Consider the following 16,652-nt stretch of genomic DNA (forward strand, 5'->3'; position numbering starts at 1 on the left):
TTACCGCACTGGGCAGCGCACTGCCCCCCCCCCCCCCCCCGAGCTGCTCTTTATAGGGCCGGCGCCGCACCGCCTCCACCTCGCACCGCCCGCCGGCTCCTTCCGCCTTAAAAGGGGGAGGGGACAAGCTGCGGGCCCCACGGGGCGGGGAGGGGGACTCTGCGGACGGGTAGCGTGCCCCCCCTCACCACCTCCGCGCCGCAAGCGGGACGAGGCCGCCCTTCGCAGCGCCCTTCCCGGCGCGCGGCCTGCCCCGTCCTCCGCCCGCGGCGCGGCAGCGGGGGGACTATTTCCCGCGGGCGGCAGTGACGTGCGGGCGGAGGGACGGGGGCTGGCGGTGAAGCGGCCCTTCCAGAGGGTTCTGGGGCGGGGGGGGAAGCAGTCCGCCCGCGCCCCCGGCAGGCCCGGCGAGGGCGGCGGCTGCGCCGGAGGCAGGACCCGCCTGGGCGCCCCCCGCGGCCTCCCGGCGGCCCTGACGCTGGGGAGCTGCTCCCAGCGTGAGCCCTGGGGAGCCGCAGCCTGGCGGCTCGGGGCTGCGGGACCTGCAGGCGGGGTGCCGGGGGCGCCGCCCTCCTGCCGGCCTGGAGGGGCCGCTCCAGCCCGGGCCTGGGCTCTGGGCCCTTTGCTTACAGCAGAGCAGCTCCTCAGCTCGCCTGAACCTTACTGTAGCCCTGCTGTTACAGTCACTTGGATGCTCTCAAGTGTTAGGAAGGAAATTAGGCCGTTAATCCCTGTTAGCGCTTCCTCAGCTCCTCCAGGGTGCAGAGCTGGGACGGGCGGAGGGTGTTCTATAGGAACAAGCTGGGGTGCAGATGCAGTGCTAGAGGGCAGGGCGTGTGTGCCTTGCCCACCCCCATCCTCCAAGGGGTTTGCAGCTGAGCAAAGGAGGACAGAGCCCTTCTGTTTTAACTTCTTGCTGCGTCAGGATCTTTGGCTGTATGTAAAATGCCAGCTCCAGGCTGAGCATGTGTCTAGTAACTCTGGTGGGTGGGGGAACAGCAGGGAAACCTAGCAGGTGTCAGCCCTTTGGGCAGTTAACAAGGCACCTTTTTATTCATGATCTACATTGGTGGCACCTGTCATGTGCAGGGCTCTTTACTTCGTATGGGGAGACAACAGCTCTCCTGAGGCCAAGAACCAGAGCAGTTGGTTCCAGGCACATCTCTGGCCAATGAACTCATGGTTTTGCGATCCTGACTTTTCTGAGACTCTGGGTGCAAGCCAGGAAAGTACATGGGGAAGTACAGAAGGGGGATGCATAGGATGGAGGAGACAGGCAGGGGCAAAAGGACTTCGTGGGAGAACATGCTGCAGGGATTGTGTCAGGATGGTGGGGTGCTAGTAGAGATGAGTTCAGAGCACGGAGCAGGCCTGTTTCTGCCATCAGAAGTCAGTGTGGCAGGGAAGGTGTTTGGGAATCACTGTTTTTAGCAGTAGCTAAGGGCACAAAGGCTAAGTCCCATGCCTTATCCCTTCTCTTGGAGTCGCAGGTACATAGGTCTGTATCCCTTGCAGGGCAGAGTTCGGGCAATCTCTGACCTCTGTGCACAGCTGCAAGAGAAACTCCAGGTGGCTGCTAGCGGAAGGTGGGATGAGGGGGCCTGGGCCCTTCGAGCCTCGGTGGGGGGGGGAGTGCTGTGGCACTGCAGCAGATGAGCCCCTGGAGCTGAGGAGGCAATGGCTGTGAGCAGCGTGGGGCAGAGAGGTGGTGTGGGGGGCCCAGGGCCACTTGTGAGATGATGTAGTTCTCCACAGGAGCAGAAGGTGGCACTCCAGCTGTTCAGGCACAGGGAAGGTTCCCGGGTGCACAGGCTGCTGCTGGTCGTTGCACCCAAAACAGGCAGGTGCCAGAGGTTTGTGCCAAGGCCAGCACTCCGTATCTCAGCCATGTAATGCAGCAGTGAGGCCCTGGGCCTAGCCATCCTGGAGAAGCTCACAGTGTGGTGCTGGCCACAGGGGACCCTGGGGATGCCAAAAAGAAGCTGGCACCTGCTCCTTTCAGCTCCTGCCCTGCTCAACCCCTGTGGCCCTCTTCCCTGTGGTGATGGAGACAGACACACATACCCAGCAGGGCATTTTGGTCTTTTTATAGAAAAAGGCAACTGTACAGATACATTTATAAGGCAGGGGAGAGACAAGGGGGAGGTCAAACTCCCCCTGCAGCATAGGGATAAGCAGGGCAGCCTGGTGGGAAGGGAGATGCCTGCTTTCCTCTCTCACTTCATGGTGCCAGCTCCTGTCACATGAATAGGAGACAGAAAACAGTGGCAGAATCACCAACCAGTTTTTGAAGGGGCTGGGAAATAAGCAGGCAGGGAAAAAGGCAAAGAGAGGGAAAAGGCAGGGTGTAGAGACCTCTTCCTCAGTCTAGCCATGGTGTTGGATGGCAGCTCTTCGGGTGGGATATGGATCTGTCCCTCAGACGCTACTGTGGCAGGAGGACGTGCTAATAGCAGACAGTGGGGATGAGGACAACAAGGCTATCTGGGGCTCTCCTTCCTATTTTCAGTCTCCCCAGTAGGGGAGAAGTTGGGGTGTGGGATGTTTCCACCTCCCTGGAAGGAGATAAAAGGAGAGCCAGTCCCCAGGTGCCTCAGGAACACGGGTGGGAGAGGAGACAAAACTGGACACCAGCCTTCAACTCTGCCTGTCAGAATGGAGGTACCTGAGAATGGCTTTAGGTCTCGAGCTGGGGAACTTATGCAGCATGAGGGGATGGCTGGACCTCTGTGAGATCCCAGGGGTTTTGCAGCATGGCAAAGGCACGTAGGCCTGAAGGCATCACACAGCCGAGCATGGCAGGAGCCAGGCCAGCCCTGGAGGAGTGGAACCGTCCCTGGCTGTAACATCTGCTTTGGCAGTGCAATTTGTCATGGGCAGGTGTGGTGTTTTCTCCCCATAGCACTGAGGTGTCCAGGGCCTCAGAGGAGGATGTCGAGCTGTCTCTCTGTGTCTGTGCAGCCTCCAGGTGCCTCTGCTAGATGACAATTCGGAATAGGAAGGAGATGGCTGCTCCTAGGGCCAAGCCCAGTGAGAGGAAAAAGGCCATGACTGCTCCAGCTGTTTCTGCTTCATGGGCAAGCACTTTCCTGTGGGAGAAACAGGTGTCAGACCCATCCTTGGAGGGGGGAAACATGTGCTGTGCCCTGCTACGAGCTCAGCTGCAGAAATGGGAGGAGACCACACAGTAAGCAGAAGCTGTGTCCTTCTGCGGCAGGGGAATGGTAAGAGCAAATTCCACTTGGCTCCAAAAGCCTTGCCTCTAAATTATGGGCTCATTAAAAAAAAAAAAAAGCATCAGGCAGGCTGCCTTGAAGCTCCTGGCGCCAAGCACACCCCTCCTTGGCTCCTGCCCTGATGCACTGCAGCCTGCTTGGCTGAGCCCCAGCAGGGCTCCTCATGCTGCCTGTGTTCCTGTGCTGGGCAAGGCTGCTCACCCCTTTGTGTGTGCTACAGTGCCTTCTGCTCCCCTCCAAAATCCCGTTGTGTTCAGTCCCTTCCCCAGAGTGGTACACAGAGAAAATGGTGAGCCCAAACAATATCATCCTCAGCTCTAGGATACAACACAAGGCTAGGAGAGAGGACATTAAGGTTATCTTCCCAGAAAGGAGGTGGTGTGACCATCCCCCCTCTGCCCTGGAGGAATCCAGATGCCAGAGTTGGGCAAAGCCTGGACTGGAGGAGCTGTGCCTGGGCTGGCACCCACAGGTATAACCAGCTCTTCCCTTGTCCCTAGCTGTTACTCACTTGGGCCCAAAGCACATACAAAGGCTGGCCAGGTAGCCGTTGGAGATGGAGAAGAAGATCATGAAGATGATGTACCAGGCGTCGTGAGAGAAGATGACAGGCAGGTAATTGCGGGGCTGCACATTGCACAGCATGAAAAGGGGTATAAAGATGACACGTAGGACCACCATCACTGGCAGGAGGCAGCTGTCTTTTCCAGGCTGTGAGAGGAACACATGTCACTGAATAGCTGAATTCCTTGACCCATTGCATGTCAGTAAGGGCTACAGAGGGGCTGTCCCTTCTGTCTGCTCTAGAACTAGAAGGATCCACACAGAGAGCAAAGCTGCTTGGAGACTTTTCCTGTTGCAACAAATTTCAGCATTGCCTTTTGATACAAGGGAGAGATCAGGGCTTCCAGACTCACAGTTCCTGCCTGCTGTCCTTCAGCATACACCTGTGAGTCTGTCTATCCTGATTCTACAGCTTCCGGCATCCAGCTGTGTGGACTCCCCCAGCCCACATATACACAGATACAGCTATTTGAGGCTTGAGTGCTTTTCTCTTTTCTTTTTTTCCCCCCTCGCCTTCCTGATATCTGCGAGGCCATCACTCACGAGAAGGTTCTCACTGCCAGACATCTGTCACTGATATGGGCGCTGCGTGGAGCCACACTCCAGCAGGCATTGTAAGGACGGCTGCAGCAGAGAGCAGAGACAAGGATGACCGGACAAGCCTCATGGACCCACATTAGCATCAGAGACTCTGGGGAAAGGCCTGATATATGTGGAGAACATCTGGCTTGAGCGGGGATCATGAAGACACTGTTCTGGTCCCCCCCAAAAAAGAAGAGGCAAAATATCAGACTGTTGCAAGCTCTTCAGCAGAGATGTGAGTATGAACACTTCTTCCCCAGTAAGAAGAAATGGAAGAATTCACTGACATTCATCTTTCCCTCCCTCCCTTTGTAGGGCATGCTGTCTCAGCCTGGCAAGCATCCCTTGAGCTCAGCTGCTGCTCTGCTGGGACTTAGTGCAAGCTGTCCTGCCTCTGCAGGAGTTTGTGACTCGCTATAGGTAGGGAGGTCAGTGTGCAGAGAGGAGAGACAGACAGGGCACCTGTCCTAGAAGGTCTAACTACTGCCCTACAAATCTCATCCCAGTTGATTTGGAGGGCAGCAGCACCAGAGCCAAAATACTGAGCTGGACTTCTGAGCAACTGCTAAGCACTTGCTGGAAAAACAGTTAGCCTTATGTGCACACAAGCCATCTTGTCCTGCAGCAAATCATTGCACAGGACGAGGCTGGCTGAGATAAATCCCTTCTGGCACATCAGCACCTTCAGAATGGGTTTTAACCAGCTCTTTGGCCTCCCACATCATCTCCTAGCGAAGGAGGATGAGATCCAGGAAAGGGATCATACTGGGACTGTTTCGGAGTGTGCTGTGAAAGGCACTGACTGGGTTAAGGTCCCTCCAGATCCTAACAGAGACCCTGGATGAGTGGAGCTGGGACAAAGTAGCAGGCACTGTCACCCTATGTTTTTCTGAAGCTAGGATCAAGGCAGTCCCTGGTAGCTGTGTGAGGGCTGGGGATGTCACAGATGTGCTTGGTTCTGTCTAGAGTCCTCTCAGCGAGGTATCAGGGTTACAGATGACAGGATCCAAGGTCAGAAGGGACCTACAGTTGCCTTGGGAGTTGGTGGCCCTGCCTAGGTTGGTGTCACTGTAGGACTTTTCATGAGTGCATAGGGTTCCTGAAGCAACACCAACTGTCGTGTCTGTGGGCAAACGCACAAAAGCAGCATCCTGTTTTGCTTAGTGAGTGGGAGAAGAAAAGGAGAGAGCAGGGCCTTGACCAGGGAAATGAGGCCTAAACCACATGCAGTCAAACTTTCCACACAGTGTTGTTTTGGAAATGTCTCCTGCTGGGTTATCCCACCATTGGGGTTGTGGCCTGGACATCAAGCAATTTGGCTTGTGGCCAAGGCCGGGGGCAGTCAGTAGTGATGGCCAGGAGAGAAGCAGCTCCAGGCTGCAGGGAAACCTAGCGCAGCCAGGCCTGGACAGACCTCATGTTGTGTGGTGCTGCAAGGAGTTTCTTTAAACAAACATCCTGAACAATATAGGGGGAAACAGAGCCTGGGGTAGGGTGAAGGGGCAGGAAGAGATGTAGACAGCACAGCCCCCTTCCTCACCCTCCGCCATCGCAGCCTTTGCTCTCATCCCTCAGCTCTAAACCAGGCAGGGGAGATGGCAGGGAAGGGATGTGGGATATGGCTCGGGACAGTTCAGTGTCCCACATGGCATGGCTCTGCCCCGTTCCCAGGCAAGGCTTTTTAAAGCAGCTATGTCCTGTGTGAAGGCCAGAGGTTTTATTCTGGGCTGCACTGTCTTTCACCTTCTTGCCCTGCTGCCATCCTGCCTGGCTGCTTGCATAGCTGGAGTGAAGGTTTGTTTACAAAAAGGCTGGAAAGGAGAAGGCAGCTTCATCCAAACCATGCGAAAGAGGGGTGGAAAGAGGATGGAACAATACTGTGACGCTCGGATCTAACCCATAGATTTTTGCTTTGCACTCAAAGCCAGGACAGGAGTCAGCCCAGCACCTCCTTCCTCCCTGAAGACCCAGATGGCAGCCCCAGTGAGAGGCATGGCCAAGAGGCCAGGGGATAGAGAGTACCTGAGTGCTCCAGGAGCAGAGCCTCAGCATTCCCTCCCTGACCCATGCTTACCCACGTGAAGAGAGCTGTGAGACTCCGTCCTGTCCAGTCAAAGACATTAAACATCAGGAAGCAGGAGACGGGGATGAAGTAGAGACCTGCAGAAGGGGAAAAACATCACTGACCAGCTCAGGGTGCCCCAAGCCCTCCTGCTGACTGCACAGAGACCATCTCATGGTCTGAGCCCTCCTGGCTTCCCACAAAGGGCTGAAACTCTCCCAGTCAGGTCAGCATCTGCATCCAAGCTATCACACAAAGTAGTCTTCTCCCTTCAGGCACTCCTACAACTTCAAACTCTACTTTTTTTCCTCCCATTTAGCTCTTTCCCAGTCTCATCTTCCTTGCACCCCATACCTGGCCACACTTACCCCATTTGTTTCCCTCTCCAAGTATAGTCGACACCTTAGCTGTGATGGAAGGAAAGACCCCGATGGTGACAGTGAAGACAAAGCAGACGGATACAGCCATGACCCAGAGCTGGGGAAATGAAATAAAGGGGCTGATACCAAACACAGGGGAAGAGACCAGTGCAGGGGTGGCCATAACACCCTGTGATGTCCTACACCCATGTCCATCCCCTGAAACAAGGGGAAGGGCAGGCATTGCTGGCAGCTCACAGACCTTTTTAAAAATGGAGAGGATCGAGGGCTTCTCATCAGGGTTGTGGATAGGGATGATCTTTGAGTTATTCTGCTCCATCCCATTGGGCTCATCTGCAGGAAGAGATAAGAATAGGGTGTAGTTGACCTTGGACAGCAGAGATGTTCAGTCCTGTCTCATCCTTCCCCTCAGCTCTTCCTCCCTTTCTCTTCCTCCTGTCAGTCCCTCACCTTTCTTAATCAGGTCTCTCTTGGTCTCCAGCTCTGCATGGTACACACGGTACTCTGTCTTATCCTTCATGGAGTAGTAGCGGAAGAAATCCTGCAGCGACACAGTCACACAGAACTCATTCATGTGTGGGGAAAGAAGACTGCCAGGGAGTGGGTGTTTGGGGCTATGCACTGACAGCAGATTGTGCAAAATGGGTGAAGTATTTGCTCCGGGTTTCTTGCTCACCCAGGGGCTTATTTCCATGCAGTACCCCAGGATACAGAGATTTCAGCTCAGAAATCACACAGTTCCCCTGGGACAGAGGAGGGCCTGTCCTGACCCAGGAGGTGGATGCTGGTAGGAATGTCAGTGGGCCAAGGTCTGTGCTGCAAAGCACAAAGATCCCATGTTCTCATACTTTCCCCACCAAGAAGGCAAAGTCTTACCATGCGAGGCAAAAGGATGTAGGAGAAGATTGCCAGCACGATCGCCACACATGCTGTGGTGAAGTAACCAATGAAACTCTCTGGCTGCTGAGCACCAACTGGGAGCACAGGAAGGGAGGAGACCGAGAGGAAAAGGAAGAGGATGAAGATGGTGAAGGGGACAAGGTCCTGCTGCCATTTCCCACCCATCCCTACAGCATGATCCCCGGACAGGGCCCTGCAGGGAACGAGGTCTCCTGCTTGTGCCACTCTTCGTTTGCTGTGAGCACAGATTGCAGTTTCTAGCCAGCCCTGTTAGCAGCATGGTCCAGGAAGACTTTGTCACCCATGAGGTAGGGATTACTTACTGGCAATACTGAAGATCATTGCCAGAGCGGCAAAAGTCCCTGCCAAGCCCTGCCCGCTCATGATGGGAGCTGTGTAGCTGACAGGCAGGAGCCCTGCCAGTCCGAAGAGGCTGCTCTGGAGGATGGCACCAAAGGCTGCAGAGGGAAGGACAAGAAGAAATGAGCAACCAAAGGCAAGGAAGGACTGCACCTCTGTGAGGAACTACCTTGCAACCAACTCTGTAGCTCTGAAGAGCAAGGCAGGGACCCCTCTCCCCTCTGCTTTTCCCTGATCTCCTGCAGTGCAGTTTGTGCTCTCCTCCCCAAAGAAATCAGTCCTAGCTGTGTGATTCTACTGTTATAGAAGAGCTCAGCACACTGCCCCTTTCCTTCCTCCCCAAGGCCCACTCACAGTTGATGAAGACAATACTGATCATGGTGAAGATGAAGAAGGGAAGAGGCTCCATGGTGACTTTCACCATGATTGCGGTGATTAGGAACACCAGCCCAATGGCCACCAAGCTGCCTGAGATGCGGATCTGCTGGGGAATCCTGCAAGAGAGGGTCTCAGTGAGGAAAACCCACCCTCCGCAACACCCAAAGCCAGGGCTTAGACTCTCCCAGGAGAGGCCCAGCCATCCACAGTACAGGATAGTGGTGTTTTGTCTTTAACCTGACTCTGGACAGGCTACAATTTTGCTCAGTGCTGGGGCAGGAAGACTGGTGAGGGCTAGGATGTCCTGTGAGGGCTGGCAGGGCAAGGATGGGGCAAGGCTCACCGCTGGTGGATAAAGGAGTTGAGGCAGGTGAAGATGAGAAGTGGCACCATGGCACAGAGTGTCATGAAGTTGTCAAACATGGACTGCAGGTAGGAGGGGGATGAGGTATTCCCACCAGTTTCATTCTGGAAGTTATTCGTGTTCAGGTCTGCCAGGCGGCTGATGAAATACTGTAAAAAAAGGAGCCAGGTGGGGCTGAGCTGCTGAAAAGCTTCTCCCCGGCACAGTCAGGCTGCATGTGCTACCTCCCTGAGTCCAGGGCAACTCGTGCCAGCTCAGTGCCTCACATGGCCCACCCAGCTTACCCACATCCCCATCTCCCCATCTGCAAATGTTGGGGGCCTTACACCATTCCATGCTGCCACACTGTCACACCCACACTGCCGTCCCTACAGGTGACATGGGATGATTAGTGCCCCTGACAGTGGTGGGACAGAAGTTCTCACCTCCCTGGCAATCATGAAGAAATTCCATGGCAGCAGTGTTCCCAGCCCAAGGATGAAGAAGATCAGCCAGACAGCTTTATACCTGTGAAGTGGACAGAGCGGTTCAGTGCAGGGCACTGTCTGGGCAGCGCAGGGGACAGGTATCACCTCTTTTCCTGACTGCCCTCCAACCCACTGTGAGACAGAGCAGGAAGAGGAGTGAGGATGGAAACTCACAACTCAGTGCCATCTGTGGGACCAGTGCTCTCAATAGCAAGGAGATTTACACCAGGATAGTGCAAGGGATTTATTTTGCCCTAGCTCTGCCACTGGTTCTCACCAGCTCCCAACAGCCTCTGCTCACCCAGCCTATCTTGAGCAGACACGGCCCTGCATTTTCTAGCAGGTTATGAAAGCAGGGGAAGGCTGATTCCTCTTCAGCATGTGGCACCCAGATGCATAGCGACTGTTGCCAAAGCTGGGAGGGAGTCACACTACCCAGGAACAGCAGTGCCGTGTGTCAGCACTGACTGTTTACAGCCCATCTGCTATGGAAAAATTGACAGCAAGAGTGACTTGGGGAAAGGGACTCCACAGATGGGGATGGAGCATGAAGATCTGGAGAGCAGATTGCCATCAGGCTAGGACCCGGCATTACTGGCTCCAATATGAGGCTTGTACCCGGCATGACAGGCTCCAATATGAGGCTAGGACCTGGCATGACTGGCTCCAATATGCTCTCCAGCCCACAGCTTGAAGGGAACAGGCAGTGAGCAGGTCATGCTGGGCTGGGCAACAGGCTTCGGGGCTGGAGCCATCTCTGCTCCTTCCAGCTCACAGTGACGTGGTATTCCCAAGGGGGAATGGTATCACAGCTCTGTAGCCCAGAAAACTTGCAGGACAAGGGGCAGACCGGGCCCCTGTCCCGTCAGATCTGGTATCCTGGATATGCCCCCACACCCACACAGGGGCCCAGCAATACCTGTCTTGGGGCCCATCTCTTGCTGTCATCTTGTGTGGAGTGGTTCAGCGAAGGTCCCAGTAAGTCTTGTGGTTGCTCTGCGTCTGGAAAACAAACAGAGGATTTTACTGGCGAGTGAGGCACACTGGCCAGACAGGGACAGCACTGGTTTTAACCTTCCTCTAGATGGGCTCTCCACAAACCTGGGAGACAAACAGAGCCCTGCAACTCACAAGAGCATCATGCAACAGCTTCGGAAACCTGCAGATCAGAGGTCTTCGGCTGAGAGGCTGACAGAGGAGGCCACACGCTGCTATTCAGAGGATGCCTAGCCCTTTCCTCCAAAAGGGAAAATGCTTTTATGAGCTACCCAGGCTGCTCTACCCCAGCCGCCTGCCTACTCCACAGCAGGCTCTTAAGAGATTTCTGAGCCTGCAGCGCTCTGCCTCCAATCCTCACGCTCTGAGTGAAGCACATGCGCAGTGGGCTGTGTCCCTCCCTTGCCATCCTCATGTCTATCCAACACTCAGGCATGGCAGGACTAAAGACAGATTTTATTCAATGAGTCCTCTGGTCAGAACCACACAAACCCTCCATTTCCAGTTCCCTATTGCCTAGGGTTCTTGCAGCCCTTTCCTGCATCACTCCCGGAAGCAGCATTTCCAGGTCCAGCACGGGACATCCTTGGTGGGCCCTGGTACTGCTCATCTCTCTCCCTTTTGCACTCTTACTGCACAACACAAACCTCCTGCTGAGTCCTGCCCCCGCCACCACCCCAGCATTGCTTTCCCTACAGATGGCCAGCTCTGGAGACACATCCCCAGAGGCCGCTGAGACCTTTCCCCTGCCCCATCCCTCCCTCCCTCCCTTTTCAGATAGAGCAGGATTATCTGCCCGGGAGAAGCCGCAGGCCTGCCTTGTCCTTTTCCAGTCCAGCTGGCGCAGCATTGGGTATCCAGTCACTTCTCCCAGAGCTTCATCTACAGCAAGACTCCTGGAAGGCAGCCCGCAGACGCCCCTAGGCATGGCCCTCGGCCACCTGCCTCTCCTCCTTCCCCTCCCGCCCCGCGGCCCGCTGCAGCCGCAGCATCCCTGCCTGCCCGCAGCAGGCTGCCTGCCAGGTAGGCGTCCTAGGCAGCTGGCAGGCAGCAGCATGCTGGGAGCTGTAGGCCGCGCAAGACATGGCGTGTCTTAAAGGCAACCGAGGCTCTGCCGTTTCGCAGGTGCCTCTGTCCTTCACCTCTGCACTCTCCCTGCAGAAAAAGGCAGAAAGAGGCACCACGCTCCTGCAGGCTGTGCAGTGCAGGAGAACTTACAAGTATGACAGGAGAAACCAGAGCCAAAACATAGCTGACAAGGTGTGGAGAGGTATTTGGGAGGCCCATTAGCTACTTGGAAAAGCTGTATCAGGCCAACAGGCATGCCTGTGCAGAACGGGACTGAGATCCCCCCAGGTCAGCAGCTCCCACCTCACACTGCTGGCACCAGCTGCGGCATGGCTCCTCTTCCTTCCTATGCTGACGGCTCAGGATATGATGGCTCCTCTCCCGCCCCTGAGAGCCACCCGGGCTTCCAGAGAAAAACTTAAGAAAATCCCCTCGCAGCCGGCTGCCAGTGCCTCAGCTGCAGGAGGCTTCTTGAGCTGTGGCACTGGGTTAGCAGGGGGGTCTGCCAGTGCAGCTGCTGCCCCCTCACATACATGCGGACACTGGTGGTCACCCACATGCAAAATGACCTCTCCGAAGAGATCTCCTCCACTAGGCAGGAGAAAACCAGTAGGTCCCAAGCAAGCCCACAACAAGCTGCCCGTTGGGCAGACAAGCCCCCAGCTCCACTCTCAGCCTCCCCCTGCTTCCCGCTGCTCCCACCAGTGTCCAGGCGGGCCGGGGGAGGGACAGGCCCCACAGATGTACCTGGGGAGGACGGAGCCAGGACAGGCTCCGTGAGCTGATCCTCTCCCTGTGCCTGGGCAGCGTATTTGAAGGTGGCACACCCCCCACCTCCTGTGTCTCCCTGTCCCACACTTCCCCCTCCCCCCCCCCCCAGAAGGGATGAGCGTCAGGCTCCTGCTTGAGTCACGGGGCCCTGTGGGTCCAGCTGCATCCGCGGAGGAGGAGGAGGAGAGGTGTCAGGTACCACGGCTGGCAGGCAGCCCGGGTCCTGCCGCCCGGATGCCTGCCCGCAGTGCCAGGGAAGGGAGGATATGAAGGGTGTCATGAAGGAGGCAGCGTACAGCCGCCAGCCCAGGGACGGCTGCATGCTGTTCCCCCTGGTGCCTCGCAGCCCCCGCTCCTGTCCACAGAGTGTCCACAGCCCGGCATTGGGAGCCCCGGCCTCCTCGGCAGGCAATGCCCGGCCAGGCGGCCGCAGCCTCCTGCCGGCTTTGTTTATTTTCTGTCTCACTTTGCTAAGTGCCTTCTATTTTTTTCCACAAAGAGCCAGTCCCTGCCAAGGGGCAGGCGGGTCAGTGCTCATTACGGCAGGAAACACATCCAGCCACTAGCTCTTACAAACAATCCTACAATAAACAGAGAAGGTCAAACACACCAGCACAGGCAACAGGTGGCAACCACACTCCGACCCGCGAGAGCAACTCTGCTAGGGCTGCCTGGGGGGCAGAGACCAGCCTTTGCACAGGGCTGCCCCCCCGCCACCTGGCTGGCACGCTGCAGCTCTGACCTTACTCATTTCTCAGCAAGGTCTCCCAACGATGCCATGGCTATCTTGGGTGCAGGGGAAGGAGGGCCTGCCGAGGAGCCTTGGCGTAAGGGCGCCCAGTCTGTCTCTGGGCACAGAGCATCCGTCCTCAATCCTCCCCCTCTTCTCATATGTGATGCACAATCATTGCTGTGGATGTCCACATTACAGCAAGGTAACATGCAGGACTGGCTTAATAAATGACAGGTTGTCTCCTTTGACCCAATACAAACAGAGATAGCGTAATTATAATTGCCCATTTGCTCAACACAAAGGCCATGACACACTCTAAGTGACACCTATTGTGTTGGGACATACACAAGCGCATTGTGAGCCAACCCCTGGGAACTCCCGGCACAACCATTGCGTAGAAGAACACCCAACCTCCCTAGAAAAACTTGCGCTGCTGGAGGGCTGCACCTGAAGGCAGTGGTTTGCCACTGGACTTTGGAGATTTCCCTCTCTCTCCCTCCCCACGAGTCACCTATTTTTCCGCTTCTGCTGCCTTCACTTAAGGTGAGCAAGCACAAGTTTGGCTTTCCAGTTAGGAGTGGCTTCATGGTAATGGATAGGCATGCTACAGCTTTCACCCAGGAACACCAGCCCTTTAAAGAAAACCTCTTTACCCTGCATTAGAGCCACAGCACTTTCCTTACATCTTGTAGATAAGGGGCTGCTCACAGGCAGAATGGAGAATACCTCAGTGTCCTCCCACTGCTGATTATAATGGATCACTTTGCAGGGATAAGATCAACACTTCCTCCAAACGCAGCCAAGATGGGACAGGGCCAGATGCCTTCCCAAGCTTCACTGCATCCCTTATTTCCGTTTGCTGTTTTCTGAGACAGCAGATACCTCTGGGCAGAGAGGCTGATCTGGACATCCATCAAGGTTTACCTGCGGGCAGGGAACAGGTGCAATATCGGTGTAAAAGTGACATGAAACACTGGTGGCCATGACTCTGTTGGAGAAAGGGAAACACTTTAAGACTACCTATTGAAATTTCATGTTCGTGCCTGAACTCTGAACTGGCCCTTTGCACGTGCAGGGTCCTTATGCCAGCTGTGTCATGGGAACCAACTGCTGAGGCTGCAGCTCCAGTTCCTCCTTTTGCAGTTAGCATTCTGCACTCCTCCACCTACAGCTGTGACTACACATATATTTCACAAGATGTATGAATCTGCACAGTTGTGCATCTCGCTGTAATACTGCCACAAAGGCAAGCCCTCACACAATAAGGGCAGGCACATGGGATCAACCTGTCTAGCTCAGTATCTTGTCTCTGACAGAGGCCAAAGGTGGATGCCAAAGGAGGTAAGAATGGGTTAAGCAAATATATGTCTCCAGTTACTCTTTCAGCCTCCAGTCAATTCTGTTCTGGAGACTCCCTGAGCCAGATGCACTTTTTGTGTGTTTTGTAACCCTCAGTGGGCTTCGCTTCTGTGAAAATGTCCACTTTCCCCTTTAACTCATGTGCCCTTTAGGCAACTGTCACATCCTGCAGCAAGGAGTTCCTCAGCCACACCTGTGAAGGACAGTTCACCTTGTGCAAAGGACATGCTAGCTTCATTTGATGCTCCCTCATTCTTGTATTCAAAGAGCAGATGAACATTACATCCCTTCTCCATGCCAGCCATGACTTTAGAGGCCTGGATCATATCCACCCTACAATATTTTTTCCAAACAGAAAATTCTAGCTTACTTAGTCATACAGGAACAGCTCCATGTCTTTGATCTTCCTTGTTGCTTTTCTCTGAATCTTTTCCACTTCTACTAGACCCTTTTAGAGATAGTGAGCCAGAACTGTATGGAGATTGAGGGTGAGCGAGCTGTGGATTTCAACAGTAGCAGTTTTTTTTCTCTCTCTCACTCTTTGTTTTTTAATGACCTGATGTGTTTTTCTGACTGTGGTTGCACACTGAGCTATCTGAAATAACCCCAAGTCTTGCTCTCAGTGGCCAGCTCAGAGTTTGCCATTTTGTTTGCAAATCTCGGACTATTTATTCCCCTTGTGTTTCACTAGATATTCATCTAAATTTAATTCCATCTGCCTGCTGCCCAGTCTTGTTAATGGTTTATAATTCTTCACAGTTGGCTCTTGTCCTCACTAACTTGAATAATTTGATAGCATCAGCAAACTCTGTCATCTCATTGCTCATCCTCTTTTCCAGGTCACTCATGAATGTGTCAAAAAAACTATGGGACTGAACACAGGCCCATAAGGGTGTATGAGTGACAGCTCTCCACTTGTGATCTCCTTCCGTTGCAAAACTGAGCACTTACTCCTGCTCTCTGCTTACTGTTTTTTAAATCAATTAATAACCCATGCAACCACCTCCTCTCTTGACCAGCCAGTTTCCTTAAAAGTCTGACATGGAAGACCTTGTCAAATGCTTTTAGGAAAGCAATGTGGACACTAGTAGCCATACCTCCCTCATCTGCTCACCTAGGAAACCCTGCAAAGCACTCCTATAGCTGTGGGAGGCTGTCCTACCTGTGCCAGCGCCTCCCCCAGACACTGCAGCTCTCTCAGTGCCATTGATTCAATTTGTTGCTATCATCTACTCGTTCACCTGGCACACACGTTTACTATGCAGCTTTTCCATGAGACTTTCTTAAAACTCAGTGTCAAAATTTTTCTACTTCCCAGTCCTCAGGGACCAGGGCAGTTGTGAATGAATGACTGTATATGACAGATAATAGTTAACACCTCCATCCCTGCCTTTCTGTAGCCCTCCTGTTGAATATCGTCTTGTCCTAGTGACCTGTAGCCTTTGATATTGTCTGTTTGTTTTACAACTTTTCCTCTGGACTCTTCAGATTCTCTAGTAAGTCCCCCCAAAGAAGGATGCAGGTGTGGAAGAAACTCCCCAGGCTCTTCTGGAGTGGACAGAGGCAAAACCTTCCTTTAGCTTTTTTGCTGTGGTCTCATTTTCTCTGATCACCTGCTTCTCCAAGTGACCATGGCACGCTTCCTACTCCTGATGTGATTTACAAGCAGTTATCATCAGAGAGCTGATAATACTTCCTATTACTCTTGTTCTCTGCCTGTTTAGGCCCTGCCTCTGTGCAAACAGACTCGCTGTCGCATCTGCTCCCCTCACCACTGCTTGTCGCTGAGTCCTGAGAAGGTGGCTTAACAAGGCAGCAAGACAGAAGTATCTCTGCCTAGCCCTAGCCCCACCGCCTCACTGCTTGCAACCCCCTTCACATTGCAAGGCCCTGGCAGGCTGAAAAAACTCTTGCAATGCAACTGGCCCCAGCACCCTCACCCCACAGAGATTGCTGCTGCATGCATGGCAACGTGCTTCCTCTTTGCCTCTCTAGGAACTGCCCCAGCTGCAGGCACCGTTTCTCACTGTGAGCCTGCTGCACCCTGCTCCCAGGCTCCTCTACCGAGGAAGGCAGCTCCAGAGCCTCTCTGCCTTTAGGCTCCAGCACACATGCGGGATTTCTGCAGCCACCATGCAAGCTCCAGAGATATGAGGGATGTCCCCACTCCCTGCACCCATTGCTGGCTGTTATCTTGCCTGCCGGATGGCGTGGGGAGGTGAGGTGAGAGCACTCCGCACTGGGGTATGTTTTGAACTGCACACACCAGCCAGCTGCAAAAGCTCTTATCTGGACAGTAAAACAAGCCAAGAGAGGCTCCGGGGCCCCAGCAGGTAAAGCAACCCAGGCATGCGTGTAAATTAAGCTGGAAAGAAGGGTTTCCACACCCTCTGTTTACTTGCTTAATTTGACACACAAGCCATGTACTAGCC

At 54.4% G+C, this 16,652-nt stretch overlaps 1 protein-coding gene across 5 annotated transcripts in view; it reads right to left on the minus strand.

Annotated features, from left to right (window-relative positions):
- Positions 1-2,068: 2,068 nt before the first annotated feature.
- The window catches only part of SLC29A1 (solute carrier family 29 member 1 (Augustine blood group)), a 42,165-nt gene continuing 27,581 nt past the window's right edge, over positions 2,069-16,652 (minus strand). For 4 of the 5 annotated variants that reach the window (XM_062571985.1, XM_062571986.1, XM_062571988.1 and 1 more), the window contains exons 2-13: positions 10,213-10,295; positions 9,252-9,333; positions 8,806-8,975; positions 8,439-8,578; positions 8,048-8,182; positions 7,701-7,798; positions 7,275-7,365; positions 7,066-7,157; positions 6,813-6,921; positions 6,457-6,542; positions 3,748-3,947; positions 2,069-3,089 (exon numbers count right to left, since the gene is read on the minus strand). In XM_062571985.1, the coding sequence (XP_062427969.1) occupies positions 2,978-3,089; positions 3,748-3,947; positions 6,457-6,542; positions 6,813-6,921; positions 7,066-7,157; positions 7,275-7,365; positions 7,701-7,798; positions 8,048-8,182; positions 8,439-8,578; positions 8,806-8,975; positions 9,252-9,333; positions 10,213-10,241 (1,344 nt within the window). In that variant the 5' untranslated portion in view covers positions 10,242-10,295 and the 3' untranslated portion in view covers positions 2,069-2,977. Of the gene's footprint in view, positions 3,090-3,747; positions 3,948-6,456; positions 6,543-6,812; positions 6,922-7,065; positions 7,158-7,274; positions 7,366-7,700; positions 7,799-8,047; positions 8,183-8,438; positions 8,579-8,805; positions 8,976-9,251; positions 9,334-10,212; positions 10,296-10,424; positions 10,469-16,652 lie in introns of those variants that run through there. The other variant, XM_062571989.1, reaches the window with a different exon arrangement.

Source organism: Rhea pennata, chromosome 3 (assembly GCF_028389875.1).
Source record: "Rhea pennata isolate bPtePen1 chromosome 3, bPtePen1.pri, whole genome shotgun sequence".
NCBI lineage: Eukaryota > Metazoa > Chordata > Aves > Rheiformes > Rheidae > Rhea > Rhea pennata.